The sequence below is a fragment of the Patagioenas fasciata genome, chromosome 1, assembly GCF_037038585.1.
Source record: "Patagioenas fasciata isolate bPatFas1 chromosome 1, bPatFas1.hap1, whole genome shotgun sequence".
Taxonomy (NCBI): domain Eukaryota; kingdom Metazoa; phylum Chordata; class Aves; order Columbiformes; family Columbidae; genus Patagioenas; species Patagioenas fasciata.
The window spans coordinates 155,792,153-155,811,867 of record NC_092520.1 but is presented as its reverse complement, the minus strand read 5'-3'; the positions used below and the strand labels follow the sequence as shown (position 1 = coordinate 155,811,867).

Below are 19,715 nucleotides of genomic sequence, written 5' to 3'. Positions count from 1 at the left end.
CCCAGCAAGGCAGCACTTCCCTCAGAAGTGGGTCAGTTGAGCCTTCTGCTCCCTTTAGAAGAGAGTCTCCTCCAACCACAACTCAACTTCTTTTGTTTTGCAGTTTTATCTGATCACATTTGGTTCTTCAGTAGTTTTGGTCCACTCTACAACCCTCCTCCTTCTAGGTCAGGCAGCTGCCACTGACCCCTTATTCCTCAAGTTGCTGAACTCCCATGCAGGGTCTCATAGGCACCTGCTGGGAGGGTGGTGAGTCACCACAGCTAGAACTCAAACCCACAACCCCTGGTAAATAAAGGCCAGTGCCTCATCCACTGGGCCACTGCGGCTCCACTATGATCTGCATCTTGTAAAATCAGCTTCCTTCTTTCCCAGAAAAGCCTACAAAAAGCTGCATCTGAAAGAAGCTCTATAATCACCACTGCTTTTCATACGGGACGGGATTTCCACAAACAGACATATATAAAAGCAAGGTTCCCTGAAACCTTGACTTCTCACAGCAAATTTCTTATGCTCTGTGAAAGGGGGTCAGACCCACAGTGTAGTACATGGCAAGTGCATTTTTAAGCTACTCTTGATATTGCTAAGGCTGAAAATGAACAGTCTTCACTCAATTTAATGCTTTCATCTCCAAAGTGTTCAACTCTGTAACATACTGGTTTAACACAAAATTGAACACTGCTTAATACATTATTTCCTATTTCACAATAATTAAGCTTTAATTGTGAAAAGAACATTAAGAAAAATACTGTTAGCACCTTCTGAAGTCTTTGATAAGGCGATTTTACATCAGAAAACCCCCAGAGCTTATCTAATCTGCTTTTCAACCTGAATTTGCCTATACATATACATAACTAACTGCACAAGTACTACTACTGAATTCAAAGAAAACTGAGCAAGTACTTAAGGACTCTGCCAAGTAAAGTATAGATATAGATGGATACTTTTAAAGTCCATTTACTTTTCTGCATAGTCCACTGATCCTGGGCACATCAGCAGTATTTGCTGGCTGAGAATTTGAGAACTGGCTATGAAAAATATGACTATTTGTGAGGCACAGGCCCTGATCCTACAGGAAATTATGCATCTGTTTAATCATGAGCCAGCAAGAAGTTTCACAGATTTCAGGACAACTGCTGAATTTAAACATATTCAACATTTGCCGGACCAGAATTAGAAGTAGTAACAACGTTTTTAATGCAACATATACTAACCCATCTAACTCTGATGAAACAACGAATTCTGGAATCTCACAAAATTTTAATAAGACGACTAAATCGTACCCTTCAATTACATAGGATTCATGGACTTATTCAATTTAAAACAAAAATTAACCCTTACTGTATCATAGCAGATCCTGTATCGGAAATTCAACTTCTGTATTCACTAAAATAATTTACATCTTAAAACATTATGATAGCATATTGCAACCAGTAGTAGCCATGTACCACTTTGAGCCTACCTTGATTGGCACAAACTCCCTAATAAATTTGATTCCATGTTCTTCCATATATTCGCCAATTTTGTTTGCCATATCCTGGTCAAATCCTCTCAAGAGAATGGATCTCACCATTACAGTGACATCTAATCCAAGACCTACAAGAAATCCTGCACATTCCAAGGCAACATAGGAAGCTCCAACCACCAGGGTTTTCCCTGGACAGTAAGGTAGGGAGAAAAGATCATCACTGCCAAAAAAGAGAAGAGAGGATAAAAGAAAAGAAAGTTAGAGACAACCAGAAGAATGTATTGTGCTTCACATTTATCTCATTTCTTCTGTAAGAACAGGTCTTTATTCATCTTCCTGCTCACTAAAGAAAAAAAACCAACAACTTAATTTTCTGGAAATTCAGCTGGAATACAAGATCAGTACACATAAAAAAAGAGTATGAAAATTCTGAATCACCATAAAAATTCATAAAAATTTAGAGGTTTTTTTTTTACAGAAACTTACGACAAAATGTTAAAAAGGTAGGTTGTTGTTTGGTTTTTTTTTTTCTCTGAATCTTGCTTCAAATATTTTGCTGCAAATTTCAGCTCCTGAGAGCTAAAAGGAAGAGGAAGGGGTTCAGCTTTAAGATTAAAATATCATCTCCACTTCCTTTAAGACTTATCCTTTTGCTAAAGCTTTATACACGGTGCCAAATACACACATACAGTAAAACAAATTAATGCAAATCACAGTAACAGGCAGAGATAGAAGTATGAAATTATGGAAAACATGTTTATTTCCCTGCTTTCCATTTCTTTCAACTGCTTCATCAAGCTATAATACGTCAGTTCTACCACACTTTGGACCTAGACTACAAAAGCAAGGCTCCTCAAGGAACACGGACTCATGGAGGCATCACACTTACTCAGCCTAGATTTGGGCAGAGTTTGGCAAAGCAATTCTCCGAAGATTTAAATCTAAAATAAGTGCCTCCTTTTCAGCCAACAGTTGCAATGGCTAAACAACGACGCTCTCTGCAAATGTTGTGGTGGCATAAAATGTGGGTAATGAAAGGTTCCATCATAGCTCCTGTCCTCCAGGGAACCCAGTGAAGATTACATAGCCAGCCTCAATCTGATAGTCTTTAACTCTGGCATTCCTGACTCTTCCACTTTAATGTTATTTTAAAGCACCACTGTACAGGTTATATTATCTGGTACCTTTAATTTCACTACTATTTATTAGAAGGGAAACATACAACATGGTAGTTTGGTTTCACAGGAATGATGGCAGTTATTTATTTCATTTCTACAGGTTTGCAAGCCTGTAATTCCAACCTCTGTTTCTACCTTAAGTAACTTAAAAGTTACTCTGGTACGAAAACATATTTCACCTGCATACGATTTTTTTTTTTGTCAAAATTGTGCTAGAAGTGCTTGGTCTTGTCAATTAACAAGACATTTGAAATCAGTTTTCCCAAAAGTTGAATTAACTTCACTGAGTAGCTGGAAAAAAAATGGGCTGAGTTTCAAGACTCCCCAATAGACAAAGACAGATACATTTCTGCTGGCATCACAACATCAACTGCTTTGCAACTCCTACTTTGCCTGATATTTGAGCAGGGAGGTCTCTTCCAAGCAAACTGTGCTCTTCATTACCAAAAAACCTTCAGTATGTGAACTGAAAGATCACAAGGAACAGAGAGGAAGTGGGTGTACTGGTAACTGGGGCAGAGCTGATGAATTAATTTTATGATGGACACCCACATGATTTACGGTATTCTCTGTTACTTCTGTTAGCAGTCAGAAACAGAACACCCTTACCAGCCGCCCACAGTCCTATGGTGTCTACTAGACACCAATGTTTTTGGCACCTTAAAATCTGCCTATAGGTATTCTCCTGCTCTTACTTGCCCCTAACAAAAAGTTACATAGGAAAGAAAACCAGCAACCAAGCAACCCTGCTCACGCTTCACCACTTTCTCTTAGAGATGAAGCATTTACACAGAGTGGATGATTTAATATTGCTCTCTGTTTTTACCTGCTAATGCAGTATTCTTTGTCTCCAGGTATACCCAGGTAGCGTGGTCGTTCACCAGTAGCAATGAGAAATCTCTCAGCTGTGTACAGCTTCTCAACTCCTCTTTTATTTGTTGCCTGTGGACAAAGTATTACTCCAAAGTAAGTATCTCGCAGTCCTACCAAGTGAAATATTATTCTATTTGAAAAGCATCTCTATTGAGAAAGCACTACAGGAAGACCCAGCATGCCTGGCTAGGGAGTACCTTCACTGTGTGTGGCCCGACAAATTCTCCGTATGCATTCTCATATGTGACTTTCTTCTCTCTCAGTGCAACCCGATAGCCCCAGTTCAGTGAACCAATGTAATTCTGAACAGATTCTGTCATAGTCATCCAGTTGTGTTTGACTGTTAGAAACAAAAGTGAAAGGTTCATCTGTCAGTTTGTGATTTCTTCTTTTTCCATTGCCAACCTTGTATTCTCAGTCAGATTTTTCTTCATGACCCAGTCACCTTTGTCTTATTTATTCCACAGTAACTCCATTGAAATTCAAAGAATTACATCAGCATAGACAACAAAAGATGTCACAGTGGAACAGATATGACTTAAAACATGAAAAATTACGGCTTACTGTATTATTGATAGTTTTCTACAGAAATGTGCTGTAAGCAGGTGACATTGCTCAACAAAATGAAGACCATGCATCTCTGAGAGGTGCCTCAACATGTTCCCTACTTCAGGATTACACCCTAAATAAATCCCAGTCCTATAACCATGCACATTAGAGCTAATATAAGGGAAAATTCATCTTCTTATGTAGCAGTAGTAGACACTGAGGGAAAGGAAAACATCGCCCGCAACTACAAGTAAGTTTCTAATGGGGCATTCTGGGGTGCTCCCTTAGATGTTGTATAATCTCTCTGAAGTTGCCTCACATTTTGAACGCCAGCATATGTTTAAATGCAACAAGCACTTGACTGTGAAAAGAACTTCTGGATTTTCAGCACAAATGAGAAAACTGCAAACAAATGTTTTCCTTCTTTACCTTCTTCTGTAAATTGCCATCCAAATTTGCGGGAATCTTGCAAGGCTTGCCCTAGTAAAGCTGCCTGATGCATCAATTTTTTAGGTATACAGCCCACATTTACACATGTTCCTCCAAGACCTGAGAGAAAGGAACAGAAAGTGTTTTTCACATAATTGTGGCTGATCTCAAAGGAGAACCAACGTCTCTGAGTAAAGCTCCTTTACAACAGGTTTGCAATGAACAGAAATTTACCCCATGAGTTTCCCAGAGGTGTAGGAGTGACAAAGTCCAGCACCATCACTTTCTTTTCATATTTGGCAGCCTCCTGCAAAACAAATTACATAAGACATGTATCTAAATATTAGAGTTCAAATTTGGAGTAGATGATAACACTATGCATTGCTGAAAAGCTTGGTGACTTTTAATTAAGTAATAATGAATGACTTGCAAAGGAACAGTCAGACAGCCATCAATCTTCTGAATTACTATGTGCACTCAGTAGAAAAAAAAAAGATTAAAGGAAAAATCTAGGGATTCATCCTGCTACACAACAGCATGGCACCAGTTTATATATAGAAGACTCTGGGAGTCAAACCTTCACTTCTCTCCTCCATGTTGTCAGTTTGTCCACACTTTTTTTCCAACATGCCATTTACTTTGAACATAGTTAACAAATTCTTCATTAAACCAGTTTTCCATTCAAAGATGGTTTCTCAAATATTTGTTTGAAATCACACCACACAATGACATAATGACATAAGCAGTCACATGGCCAAGTATTACAACTGTGTTTATCCAATCCTTTTTCTTGTAGTAGAAAGCAGAACTTGATTTTGAGTACAATCTGTAGTTGTCAGAATCAGCTCTTGCTCTTCAAGTTAGTCAACTCGCAGCAAGTTGCCTTTAATGTCAGGATGTGCAAATGTCATTCAGACTACAAAAGTGATGTTTTCTCTCATGATATTTCCCCTGAGGAGTTGCATTAGCAAATTTACAAGCAATGTGTTTAAATGATACTGAGAACTGGAATTTCTATACTGATTTCATTATTCCCTTTGTGCTTTTAAAGAAAAACGCAAAAATTGACAGCAATAACTGGTACCAGAGAAAAACACTTAAGTAAGCACTAGATAGCTGAAAAACAGAGATGACAGATTCCCCCCCGAGATGCAGCAAAATAACTTTGATACTTGGTGTAACCACAACTGTGCTACATGACATGAGTTCTTAGACATGTAAGCAATAACAACTATAGGCACAGGATATTACCCTAAGGCCTTGGGTTTGGTTTGGGAGGACCTGGACAATCTTCAGCATTGTGTTACCAGTAATACTTGTTAATCCAAATAGTAGACAATCAGAATTTCAATTCTAAATGTAACTTACTCAATGCAAAATATAAATCATATTTCAAACAACTCAGGCTGCAGACAACTTTGGAAAACACTAATGTACTGGATTTCTGCTTCCAATTAAAGGTCAAGGTTGGCATTTCCGAGAAAGTTTCTCAGAAAGGAGCTTAGGGACTGAGATGCATTATTATTGCTCCTTTATAATGACAGCTCCTATCCACAGTTCAAAAAGAGCTTTACTAATGTTAGCTAACTAGAACACACAGATTCCCAAGCTTACACTCAGCTAAATATTGACATAATACTGTGCAGAATTGCATCACCACCTCAGTAGAGATCACATGCAAATTTAACCACTTCTGCAGAGTGATACATGCCTGCAGTAACAAAACCTCCCCCGTGGGCTTTCAAACCTGGGTTCAGTACAGCACTGCAGGAACACAGCAGGGCTGCGAGGGCTGCAGTTGTTCTGTGTGAGCCAATAGCGCTGGCCTGGCACTTTCATCTGGGTCTGCAGTTGGGTTGTGCAGAGCCAGCCTGGCAGCGTTTGCACTTGCCATGAAGATGTACCTCTACAATAACAAGCTCCAAGCAGAATACAGAGAGGAAAGAGAAGACGTGCACACAAAGCTGCATGTGTCATAGTGAAAAGCACGCATTTAATCAATCTAGTTAAAGTGCTGCAAACCTGAATGTGGATATCTGGAACTTGGTTTAAGAGCTATGTAGTTAGTTTTTTTCCTTTTATTTTGTTTTGCTTTTTAAAGCACTGTCTATTAAGTTACTAAGAAAATTAATAATCTAAGTCAGACATTTATTTGTGTAGAAGAGTATCACTTCAGCTTCATGAAACTGATTTGAAATATACACGTTACTACCAGATGATGATATGTCTGTATTGATCTACCATCTTCTGCTCTACTCTACAATCACTTGAGAACACTAAGAAGCAATTTACTTTATACATGGAATTGAAGGAATAAGGCAATTTATCTTCCTAGCTACACACCTTTTCTGTCCCACAGCTGAAAAATGATGCAATAAACATCACTGCTCTAACTTCACAACCTAGCATTGTGTGTAAAACAAAGCAGAGCAGCCTCCTTACGGAAATTTCAACAGATGGCTTTTTATTACTGCAAATTGTTTTTGCATTACTGCAAGCTCTCTCTTACTCTTCTTACTCTCTTCTGTCCTAAAACATCCCCATCCTCTGAAAACCAGTCTCTGCTTCTCTCTGTGAGTTCTCAGAATTTTTATAGATCTATTATAATCTTCCTATGCCATGACAATAGTGCCCCTATCAATAGGAAAGCAATAAACTATCAAAATATATTATGGACATACAACACACTACAATCTACCACTCAGCACTGCACCCTTCAATTGTAACACGAGTTCTTCTAAGTGACCAAGGTTTAGTGTGAACCCAATGCCATGCTGAAGTATTTTATCTTAATTTTCTTTCATTCTTCAATGATCTCCTTCACTTCTCAAGAACAAAAGAAATGCCTCCTGTCTGAAGGAATAATCCAGCTCCATGTCTTGAGCAAGAAAACAGTTTTATTTCTAGAAATGCTAAATTCACTTCTAAATAGTTAATTCTACCACAACAAGAGGAGGAAAAATGTGCCAACTACAGCTCTAAAGGAAAGTTACTGACTTACATTAAATTTCAGCAAGTTTCAAATATTTGGGATAATGACGACTCTAAGACACAGCATCTTTTGCACCACTGCAGATTCTTTTAGTAAATTTTAGGTATGCTTCTAAAAGCAACATCCTAACCAAAACCCATAAATTCTTTGGCTACAGGCAGGAAGTACCAGACCCTGGAAATAAAGGGTGAGATCCTAACTCTGCGTAAGGATAGGCAAAGTCTCCATGTACACAACTATGTAAGCTCATAAATCACAAAATCTCCCTTGTTTTCAAAAATTAATAAAACACATGCAACAATTTCTGAACTGATATTACTTTCAGATAAAACTAGAAACCTCTGGATATTAATTTAGAATAGTTTTAAAAACTTTTCCAATCGTGATTTGAATTAATAATAATTAATTTAACTAATTAATAATGAACACTGTTGAGAGATCTACCTGCTGTTTTCCAACAGCATCATCTCCCACTAGTAAGGACCAAGCTTCATTCTCTTAAGTATACCACGACATTTTAATGTTTTTCTTCTTCAGAACACAAGGAAAAGAATATTGTATAACTAGAGCTAACCTCAAAAACATTCTGCTAGTCAGGCACAAATGTTATGACCCTACAGTATGAAAGATACCCAGATCCAAGATGTTGAGGATGTCAACCACCTACTTACAATGAAAGTATAAATTTGTATTTTTTCTCTCATACCTTGGCAGCTGCCAGACCACCTGAGCCTCCACCAATGACAATGAGATCATAGTCATAGGAATGCGGCACTGCTGTATTCCCGTTCATCTCCAGAAGTTTCTGAGGCTTGTCTTCCTTGTGCTCCTGAACAGAGAAAACAATAAGGATAAGGGAACACAGAAACATTACCCACAGTGCTCAAAAGTTAGTACTTTCAGTAGCAAATATTGTGATAAAGGAACATAGGTGCATCTGACTTTTCTGAGCTCTGCTTTTAAGTAACTTTTTAAAATTTCATCTTCTTTATCCATCCTTGAATAGCTCAGTACCTATTAGATACTGAACTATGAACTTTCTTGTTTTTTGGAGCCCTGGATTTCCTCGTGGAGCTTAGTTTTCCACATCACCTCCAGTGTCTCCTCATACTGTGTACTCCAGGATGAGATACATACCTGTCAAGACAGGTGCTCCATTCATTTATCTTATCCTTTTCATCTGCCCTAGACTTTCCTAATTAGTGTTTTTCCCCTCCTCCTGCATATATTAGTAGGAAAATACAACAATCATATACAACATTGTAACCATCTACAACTAGCAGCCTTACCAACTGAACAAATAGAACTGAATGAAGAAAACTATTTCTGAAAACTACATTTTGTAACATGCCTGTGTTTATTATTCCTTTGGTTTAGCACTGTGACTAACTTGGGCATCAAATGGATCAAGTGATCACTATAGTTTCACAAGAAATTATTTCTTCTTTTTTATCAGATGATTACTACCACAGGAAAACAACCATAAGCCCTAAAACGCATTTTGACAGCTGTATGCCACAAAGAACATTGCACTGTCTCCATATATTCTTCCTAAAATGAGCCTTTGAACTTAATTTGCAAAGCTTCAATTTATCAGAGCTTCAGACATTTAAGCCTCTGGAGTTGCTGGCAAAAATCTCAGTGCTTATCAAACTGCAGGACAAGATCTGGAGTGAGTAAAAATCAGACTCCTCAGATGATGTAAATCAGTGAGTATCAATGAAAATCATGACAAAACCTTGAAAGAAACGCATACTTAGTCAAACCACAAATCTGCTTGTTTTATTCAAGTGTTTCTATGTGTCTGACTAGGCAGAACTTGATTTAGTAATACTGGAATAGTCATGGAAAACAAAAGGAAAGAAAAAAAAAAGTTTCCCTTCTCTTTTCATCTTAATTTTGTTTTGCATTAAGCATTCCTTTGTGCCCAACCCATTCTACTGTTGCCTTCCTCAGAGTTTAGAGTATTCCCTCTCTGCAACTACAACTGTGTCTACCCTAGAGACTACTGCCAGTGCAGCCGTATCACTGAAAAATCCCCTACCCCTCCAGCAAATTACACAGCTATGTCAGCAGAAATTCAGACTGTGCATCTGCCTGTAGATAGTTACATTCTAACAGTATTTCATAACCCCATATAACATGTTAAGAGTAGAAACAAAACCTAGAAAACACCAGGGGCTGTTGGGAAGGCATCCAAAAATACCTCATCTTCCTTCCTCTTCTCTTCCTGCTCCATCATCCCAATATACACCCCATCACTGAATTTACTTTGCACTTGGTTCCTCTTTTTTTCTGTTTTTCTAACATAGCTATTGGCCAGGCTCAAACTTCCTACCATAATCAAAGTGAAAAAACAGTATATACTGTTCTATGACATGCAGTTTCACTTCATTCGTATCTAGGAACGTAAAATTAGTGGAAGTGTGCCATCCTCTCCTGAAGCAACAGGATGGTGCGAAGTTTAAGGGCAGACTCAGACGAACACCCACACAGTCATCAGATCCAGCTACCAAGAATGGTATCTTTATGCTGCATGTAAAGAAACCACAATACCTACTCACGAAGTTTGCTTAGATCACTACTTATATCTTGCTACTTTTTTTTTCTCCTTTTAAGAAAAACACTTTTATGTTTTCACATGGATTAAGAAACTTCAGGTTTTATTCCCTACTGTTTGGTTTGTTTTTCTTCAGTTCTTCATACTAAAAGTTTAGATCCAAGTAGATTACAGCTTCCCCCTCTGAAACTATCTCCCAGAACCCCTCTCCAAAGCAGCCAGGTTCTTGATGGGGTCTGTTTCCCATTTACCGATCCCCTCCTGAGAACAGATCTCCTCCATTCTGTTCCCAAGAACCACAATTAAAAAAAAAAAAAAAAAGCCAACATTCTTATTCAATGTCAAAATTAAATTATAGATTTTTAAAACGTATCTCCCCCTACCTTTAAAGTTTTCTCATGGTCTCCTATTTGCTTCTCCTGCCCAAAAAGAGCTGGCTGTGGAGTTTCTGCCGCTACTTCAGACTGCCCTTCTTGTAGCTTCTGTGCTCCTTCTGTGAAATAAAGAATAAAATAACGTAGTGTCTGGAAAGACGTCCTTTATGAAGCCTTCGCTCTTCAAGAGAAATTGTCTGGGGGAGTGGCCTGGCAGCTTCATTGCTTCCTCATCCGCGGCATGCCTGTCTCAAGGGGGCATTTCCTAAGGTGACCAATGAGTCATTTGCAACATTAGGATGACTTGCGATATTTTTCTCTTTAAGGAAAGCCCGTATGAGATTTGCCTGGGATTTCAGTAAGTTTTGCCAGTCCAACAGTATGCTTAGAGCAAAGCAATTAAATTAGATTTTCTGTGGCTGAGCCTGAAACTTCAGTCTCAAAGGAAAATTATTATTTTTACCTTTCTTGCCCAGAAAGTTATTTTCTTTTCCTGATGTGCTGTCATTTTGTCCAGTCTCATACTTTATAAACTGAAATAAAAGTTTTAATTTTTCTCCTGCAATTAGTTCCCTGAAAACTTATTTCAGTTCCATTTATTATGTAACTAGTCTTGTCACGTATTTCTCCCCGCCTCCCCTCCTCGTAATTTCTGCTGTATGGTGTCACTTATAATGTGAAATCCTCTAAATAAATATCTTCAAAATCCTGTAAAAGATTTGTGTTTGCTCACTGGTCATAAATGAAATTTTATATATATATTCTGTGGAGATATATGTATATATACAATAGAAAATGTTAAGTGTATTAGCAGAGAGAAAAAAACTAACATCTCTACATTTGGATACTTTATTTGACATGGCATGGAAAAAGAAAAAATAAGAAAATCTGTTACTTGATTGCAATCCACTACCCGCTCTGTCTTTCTCTGTATAACTCTGAGTTACATTAAGCTTAATTTCCCATAAATGGGTCAGTACACACTTGTTTGTACTTAACCACATAAATACTTGGCACTGCACAACCAGCATTAATTAGCAAACTCTGATACATCCACATATTTAGACAAACAGCCATACTGAATGCATATACATTCCTTGCACATTGAGCCCACAAGCCTGAAGGGCATTCACACACACAAATACAAAAAGGCAGTAAGTGAAAACTGGTCTGTAATCTTGTAGTCTCTGATTTCTTCTCTGAAACTTGGTGATAAAATTCCTTTCTCTTACAAAAGTATTGGGAAGAGTATTTTGCTGATGTTGGCAAAGGGGTTTAAAGATCAGAATTGTTATGCAATAGTTAACAGTAATGATGGATAATACTTGGCCTATTCTAGATTCGGGAAGGAATGCAGGAATTAATCTGTGCATGTAAAAAAAGAAAAGCAAGAACACAGGCTGTGAACACTGGTCACAATTTTCACAAAGGAGAATTCTTTTCTTCAATATATCACCAAAGCTACAGTCCTGCATGCATCTGAAGCAACTGAAGCCTTATATTTTATTCCTATAACAAGTCTGAACAGCCTTCAGGAATGTTCACCTAAAAGTATATATTCAATGAAATAAAAATCTAGTCATTAGACAATGCAGGTATTTATACAAACACCTCTAATTACTTTCATGTAGGTCTGTGCTAGAGGTGCCTACCTTCAGCACTAGCCCCAAAACCCAAAAGGAATCGTAACCTCTGGCAAGAGACTTGAAAGAGTCTGTATGCGGGTGGCTGGTGCTGCCAGGGGCCTCTCCCCGCTTGGTTTGGGCAACCTGCCACTAGCAGGATGACAAAGCAGAAACTGCTCTGCACGTCACGTGCTTGCTCACCATGTAATTCCACCCATCAATGGCAATTACAGCAACCCACAGTCCTGGTGAATTGATACTTTCCAGAAAGCAATCAGCAGATACCTTTTTGCAGAGTAGAGATTGCTAAGGAGAACCTGGACCACGGAGCCGCTCTGGAAAATCCTCAGAGACGCAGTGGTGAGGACGACTCTTGTTGAGTGCTACCTCCCCTACAACCTGGCAAGCGCTCGACATGGGATGAACCGATCTAACAAATCACTACTATCAAACAGGGACAAGCCTGCTGTCTTCCACCACACTTGTTTTCTTCCTCTTCTTGCTGTCTGCATACTTGGCACCAGCTCCGGTATGGCCTTAGGTGAGCTGAAGCAACCCACTAACCTAGGAGAAAACTAGCCCAGGAGAAGAAAAGATGTGGACAGTTTCCTTACAGCCCAATAAGCTCAGCCAGCTCATGGAAGGATCCCATGAGCACTGCAGCCGGTGTCAGGCAGAAAACATACACAGACCTGCGTGGAGGAAGAGAAGGCAGCAACATTTCTCTCACTGGTAGCAGCAAAACTGCCGGTTTTGCTCAGCAGCTTGTAAAACCAGCAAAACCACCCACCTTTAAAGCATTCACCTGAACTCACTTCTGAACCAGACTACGCTAAACCTCACTGCTGCTTCTTCAGAAGTGAAAAACAAATACAGTGAAACGACTATGGTAATTTCAATTTGTATCTTTCCTTATCAGGGGGAGCTTCCTGAGAAGTCAAAGTCCTCCCTGGTACTGAGGTCTCTGAACTTTTGATTGTTGGTTGTGTAACTCATGGCAGGGGTGTAAAAAGGCACAATTGGTTTCAAAAGGCCTTGACCAGGCAGGAACACGAGCAGCCCAACACAACAGCCCATAAGAGCCTCGTGAGCAGAACTGCTCGAGGATAAGAATCGCCTTTCTCTGCAAAAAATGTCCACCCAGGGATCCAACAGGCTGCAGAGGCAGGACATGGGCACCCATGGAAAGCACCTGCCCTTCAACTACTCACCATGAAGGTCTGTAAGTGGCACTTCAAAGCAAAGGTCTTTGCTGATTTTGCCACATTTTCTGTATCAGGCTGCAGGACATTATCAACAAGAACGAATCGCATACTTTTTAAAAACAGTGTAATTAAAAAAAATAGTTGTCTCTACTCCAGAAGACGCCTCTAATTTTGTAATGCTTATGAACAATCAAGTGACTCACTTTACAGGCTTATCTTCAGGCATCTGAGAAGTAAAGGCTATTTCATATGATGATAAATGTTTACCTTATGCTCAAATTAGAGTTTTAGCTGCAGAAAGTTTCAGCTCTTCCTTCTCCCACTTTTGTTCATTTCTGCCCTTTCAACACAGGTCACTACTTCCTCCATTGCGTAAACCCAAACATTTGGAAGTGACAGTAACAGAGCCATTATATCATCCAGATTATGACAAGAGAAAAAAAACCAAGCCTTTAAAATACACACCTCCAGCCTGGATCATATCACAGATTCATGCTGAGAGGCTGCCTTGCTATTAGTTGAACTGACAAAACTGTGAAGGAATAGAAACCTGGGCCAGGATACAGAGCAGGGGGAGAACCTCTTAAACTGCCTTTGCCTTTAGAGGGATCACAATACACCTGCATTCCCAGAGAGCCAGGATCAGTAGGTGGGAAATGAAAAAATAATACTTAGGAACTGTACTTTGATGGGTGGGTATAAGTTAGACCTTCAACCTACCTCACACACTTTATTTTTTACTGTGACAGAGACACAGTGTGGCCTTAGGGCTAATAAAAAAGCAACGGAGCTGGCTATGGTAGATGTGTCAGGGCTTGCTTAGGTAAGGGCTCCATGAGCTGTGCTCTGGTGATCCTGGCCAAGAACCACTGGTACCTTTGGCAGGATAAACTAGCACAGCCCTGTGGCTATTCACTTTCTTTCCAAGTGCTGATTCAGTGCTTGGTTGCCCTGTCAGAGGAAGGATAAAGATAGCTTAGAGGTACATTTGCCTCCCCACCAGAACTCTGCCAAAGTCTTGAAACCCAAACAAGTCACTAATGTTAAGACAGGCCAAGGCAACATTATTTACACACAGAGACTTCAGTGCTCACTGACAAGCACTGTTAATCAAGAGTGAACCACTGATGTCCCATGGATGCTACTTCTGAAGGCTCATATATGTGAGCCTTGAAACCTTCTGTTTACACACAGGACCAAGATATATGTTACACCCAATTACAAGTACTTCCAGCCTTCTCTCTGAAATTAGCTACTTGTGCCTAACTATGTGTAAAGCACCGTAAAGTGATCACTGCACAGGAATTATATATAGCTAGAGTAGAATCTTTACTTTCCCTCCTTAGTCTCAAATACTAAGAAAACAAAACCCAGAAGGTGAAAAACCCTACCTCAGAGCATCTTTTGCACCCACTTATACAAGCAGAAGCTTGCAACAGTTGTGTATATATTCTGTATTGTTCATCATTTTAGCTTGCAAGGAAGAAGTTCCATGGTGAGAGGAACAAACAAAAACACTTCAACAATACCACAAAAACACAGAATCACAGAATCGTTTCAGTTGGAAGAGACCCTCAGGATCATCAAGTCCAACCATAACCTATCTCTAGCACTAAACTATGTCCCTAAGAGCCTCATCTAAACGCCTTTTAAACACCTCCGGGGATGGTGACTCCAACATGCATCTTTCCCAGGGCTGAAGGCTGTTGTTTTTTGTTTTTTTTTTCCCTCAAAGAATCTCACTGCCTGCATATGCAAGCACTGAGGAAGGAGAAGTTAAGAAAGATGATGCTATGCACTCAGTCCTTAAGACTGCTTGCTCACTTATCTGTTTGGTGCAGTTTAAGTGAAAAACAAATAACTTCTGGGCATGTGAACAGCTCCTTCATATGCAGAGTGCACAAACATTAACAGATGAGACTCAACTGTGAAATCACTTTCATCCTTTTCTCTCTGGATCACAGGTCTGTTTTCTCATTTGCTGGCTTCCCACACATGCAGTCTTCATGCAGCACAAAGACAGCACAATAAGCATAAGGCCAGAAAATGGCCCTAATAATCCTCTTGTTCTGTCAGTGACTTGTTTGACACACTGTTGAAATGTTCAAAAGGTGTTTAAGTGTTTGAAATGACTGTGATAGGAAGCATTCCATCAGAAAGTAGATGCACAGGTCGTCTTGGCTTTATGTTCTCTCCAAGTCTGACCAAGAAGGCCTTAAAACCATTAGTGAGAGTTATTTTATTAAGTTATTGCATTTTTCTTAGTAACCCATGACTATCGATATAAATGTGCGCAGATCCAAAACAGCCCTAACTTCACTAAGAGATTAGTTGTGTACTCTGGCTCACTGATGTCCTTTTCTACACCCATTTCCTACCGAATCCATGAACAAATGTGAACATGGTGTCTCATACAAAGTTTGATTCTGACTTGCTCTCAAATTCAAAAACCACCAAACTCCAAGACTGACAAGTAAATAGTAAAGTGCATTTTCCTAAGAAGCTAGAATTTTTCCAAACTATGGTATTGCTTATATTTATTCAGTGTGTTGCTGCAAAGTGTTTTAGTTTTCATTCTATTCTTGTTAACCTGCTTTTCATATCTAAGAGCTTAAGACTTCTTCCCTTTAAATAATGCATAGCTTGAATGGGATCAACATCAAGACATAATGTGGAATAACTTTGCGCTTAGTTGAAACACGGAACACAAACAGAAGCCAGGGGGCTGCACTGTTTCTGTTAACAGCGTTCCGGACTGTAGTCAGCAGTGTTACTCCAAAACACCTATTTCCTTCATGAAAACATAAATTCTTTTTTACTGCAACTATTTGAGTATAAAAGGCATTTCAGAGCATTTGCCTAAGTGGCAAAATAGGTAGACACGAATTTTCTTCCAGGAACTTTTCAACCTAAGTGTTAAATTCTCTAAGACACAGGAGAAGAAACCTTACCATTCTCAGCAAATGAGTTAACATATGAAAAAAGCAGAAAATGACAGAAAGCTTCACAGCACTGTTTTCTCAAAGGGCAATAAAAATCTACTGAGTACTTTTAATCTAACCTCTACATAGCAGGGCAGGAAGTACAAAACCAAGACAAGACAAAGCAGAAATACTGATAGGAACGATGAATGCCAGACCAAACAAAAGATAAAATTTCAAGTGTTCCAATCTGTCTGAGGGCCTGATTCAAAGCTCTCTAAACCCAATGGAAAAGCTGCCACCCAAATGAAGTACTTAAATGCCATAATTCACCCCTTTCAGCTCAATTTTGTAACAAATGTCTGGGGACTGACTCAGCAACATCCTCCGATCTGCTTCACCCTCCAGGTGGGTCAGCACCGTGTTATGAGAAGGCTGCAAACAGCCACCTTTGCATCCAAGAAGAATGAGAAGAGTTGCTAATGTAGTTCAAGAAGCTCAGCACCAAAATACCTCCTTCTCAGCCTCTACACAATCAGGCACTCAAGCCCATAACATGTCACATCCTGACAGTTTGCAAATGGTGTTCTGAAATTGGCTTCAGTTCCTAGTTCCTAGCAAAAGTAGTAATTCCTACTTCCAGGCATTTTCTTTTTGCCTTTCTAAATGTTCATGCCACTACCACCAAAGTCCAACTGTAGTAAGAAAAAGTATTTTGCTTTAATGATTTCAACAGGGACATCATTGTACTCCTTGGCTTGTTATGAAAAGTCCTACAAGATGTGTTTCTGCCGTAATAATTATGGAACCTGAAACCCCACTCCAGCAAGACCCAGGCTTTTTCACAGACTTTCCTAGTAGCTCTCACACCACCAAAGCCCTTTTCAGTATCAGATAATTGGCACTTGCCAATATGGTCTTCAACCTTTACTCTGTTCTCATGTAATTGTTTACAGTAGGCCACACTGGAAATAGCCAGGTTGCTCTAATTAGCATTAATAGGGATGTTTTCTGTGAGCATAACATCACATGCTTACCTCAAATATTTCTAGAACATCTACAATACAAACTCTATTGGCTTAAACAGAACAAGTTGTATAAATTAAACAAAGGTAAACTTCAGATTGTCTTTTCTTCAGTAAAATGGAAAGTAATGCTAAATTAATTAGGTATCTTCGACCACTTTCATCTTTCATTTTATTTCATTGTGAGCTAAATTAACTAAGTTCTGAAAAACTTAATACAAATCTTCTCTGTCTCTAGAACTGTAGTAAAAGCTGTAACATCTCATATAAAAATTTATACGCAAACTTCATGGAAAACACCACCTAACAATAGCAATAATTTTTAATATGGATTTTTGCCTATTCCCTTCAAAAGCCACTGTTGCTTTAGGATTTACCCATATTAGTATAATGCTTTGTCTAGTCCAAATCAAAGAAAGGGAGCTGATTTCTGGTATGACTGCCTGTAGATGTATCATGTCCACAGTGCCATCCATACTAGCTCACCCTTTATGTGTGGTGACCTGAAAAAGCTGAGCTTCCTGCTTATTTTCTCAAAATTCCTGTAGCCAACACACATCTGTGGCTACCACAACCTGTGATTAATAGTCTCATGTTAATTTTTTTTTCTTTTTTCTGGTCCGTAAATAAACAACTCTCTGACAAGAGGAAGAAGTCTCACCAGCCACACTTAAAGAAGCACAACCTGAGGCACAGAGAGCTGGAGCACGACTGAACAGGATCTCCTAGTGCTGGTGCCATTCATTAGTCACTACCACCATCAGCCATGCCTTTATTGTCTCTACCACAACTAAAGCCGTTTATTTCTTCTCACATGTCTCTTTGTAATTAAGGTTGCATTTGAGTCACAGAGAACACAAAAAAACCTGTGGAAAAAACAGGACACACAATCAGGTTTTTTGCCAAACAAGCCAGTGCTAAAAGTGAACATGGCTAAAGGAAAAGAAGTTCTTGGCAGGTGATCTCCCAGAATAGGCATGAAAGTACTACACTGTGAAAACTACTTGGGTACTTGGCTCAGAAGCCTGTGATTTCTTCTTTTTCCCCTAAGCAGGGATGTTCTAGGGGAAAGTGGGGGACGATACCTACTTATTTCAGTCCAGGGTAATCAAAGTATCTTGTCTTTGAAAAACAAAAGGACTCAGGCGGAACAAGTTGATCCTGCTCTTAGCAGCACAGCAAACAATGACACAGCACTTCCAGGAGGTGAGCGAAGCAGGATAACCTAACAGATCACTGCCCTCCAAACTGTCTTGCCACCTAAGTGACAGGACAAACCAACCTGATACAGGTTCTGACAAAGGTATAACTGGAAACAGTTGTGAAAGATGGGCGGAAAACGGTAAATACGTTACATTTTTGTGAGCTAGAATTACAGAGACATGCCTACTTTATGTCAGGCTGCGCGAACAGTGGAGGAGTCAAGGAAGTTAAGAGCTTCCTTCCCACCATACTGGGGACACAACACCAGGACACGGGTGAGGTGACTGTACCAAACAACACTTTGTTCTCCAAGCAGCTGAGTCAACAAGTAAAACGGTCAAGTTTGCTAGAGCAGAAGATAAAATGAGATGACACCTCAGTTCACTATGTAAAACTAGTTCATTAGCAGATCCTTAGGAAAAGCTACAACTACACTAGACTAAGCTATTAGCATTTTCTATGGAAATCAAATCATTTGCATGGTTTACTTACTTTCTCCCTTTGCATTTGTACCTCTTTTATGCAAATAAAAGTTCTTGGTCAGATAGTGTTGTAACAGACGAAAATAACAGGGAGTCACACAGTTCCACAGGGTTTACCATGGCTCTGTCTACATAATCAACAGTACAAGGCACAAAGGTACATAAAAGGAAAGGCAATATGCTAAGGAAAGCAACAGCTGTGAGCTTTTTGGAAGAAAAATAGTAGGTAAAACCAAACTGAAGATGAGGTAAAAAAAAAATGATGGTGTCAAAGTGATGGTTTGGCAAGTTAGAGGATAGCTCTGTGAGAAAGACCTGCAATTTAACACCACATTCAAGAAAGGAAGTAACTGAAAAGTATGAACAAGCATTTCCCAGGAAAACATGACCCAGGAAATACATGACAACATTTCCCAAGAAATACATGAGTCAAGATGCTACAGACTGGAAGGCAGCTGCTTTAAAACAGGCAGGTATCAAAAAACAGATATCAAGACCAGAAGAGGCATCAAAGATAAAACCTTCACAGGAGATAGCAGGGGTAAAGTGCTCTCACTTAAAACCAGTGGGGAAAGGAGAGTAAGTTACCTATTCAGCATACTGAATAAGCCAAAGTGCACGATTTTACCTGGTGTTTGGTTTGTTTTTTTGCAAACACAACCAAAAAGATAGCAAGACATCCTCTCAAAGGATGTCCAAGATGGGCTTAATGGAGGAAAAAGTGGTGAAGTTTTATCTCCCAAAGAGTCTTGAAAACAGAGAAACCACAACAACGGACTGGAAAAAAGGGGACTGGTACCACATCCTGTGAGGGCCAAGCACTGTTCCTGT

The 19,715-nt window shown here is 39.3% G+C and overlaps 1 protein-coding gene across 5 annotated transcripts in view; it reads right to left on the bottom strand.

Annotated features, from left to right (window-relative positions):
- TXNRD1 (thioredoxin reductase 1) overlaps positions 1-19,715 on the bottom strand; it is a 49,914-nt gene that overhangs the window by 17,311 nt on the left and 12,888 nt on the right. For 4 of the 5 annotated variants that reach the window (XM_065839574.2, XM_065839590.2, XM_071798612.1 and 1 more), the window contains 7 exons: positions 10,433-10,542; positions 8,196-8,318; positions 4,732-4,804; positions 4,498-4,617; positions 3,717-3,859; positions 3,473-3,588; positions 1,463-1,688 (listed from right to left, as the gene is read on the bottom strand). In XM_065839574.2, coding sequence (XP_065695646.1) covers positions 1,463-1,688; positions 3,473-3,588; positions 3,717-3,859; positions 4,498-4,617; positions 4,732-4,804; positions 8,196-8,282 — 765 coding nt within the window. In that variant the 5' untranslated portion in view covers positions 8,283-8,318; positions 10,433-10,542. Of the gene's footprint in view, positions 1-1,462; positions 1,689-3,472; positions 3,589-3,716; positions 3,860-4,497; positions 4,618-4,731; positions 4,805-8,195; positions 8,319-10,432; positions 10,543-17,860; positions 17,878-19,715 lie in introns of those variants that run through there. The other variant, XM_071798616.1, reaches the window with a different exon arrangement.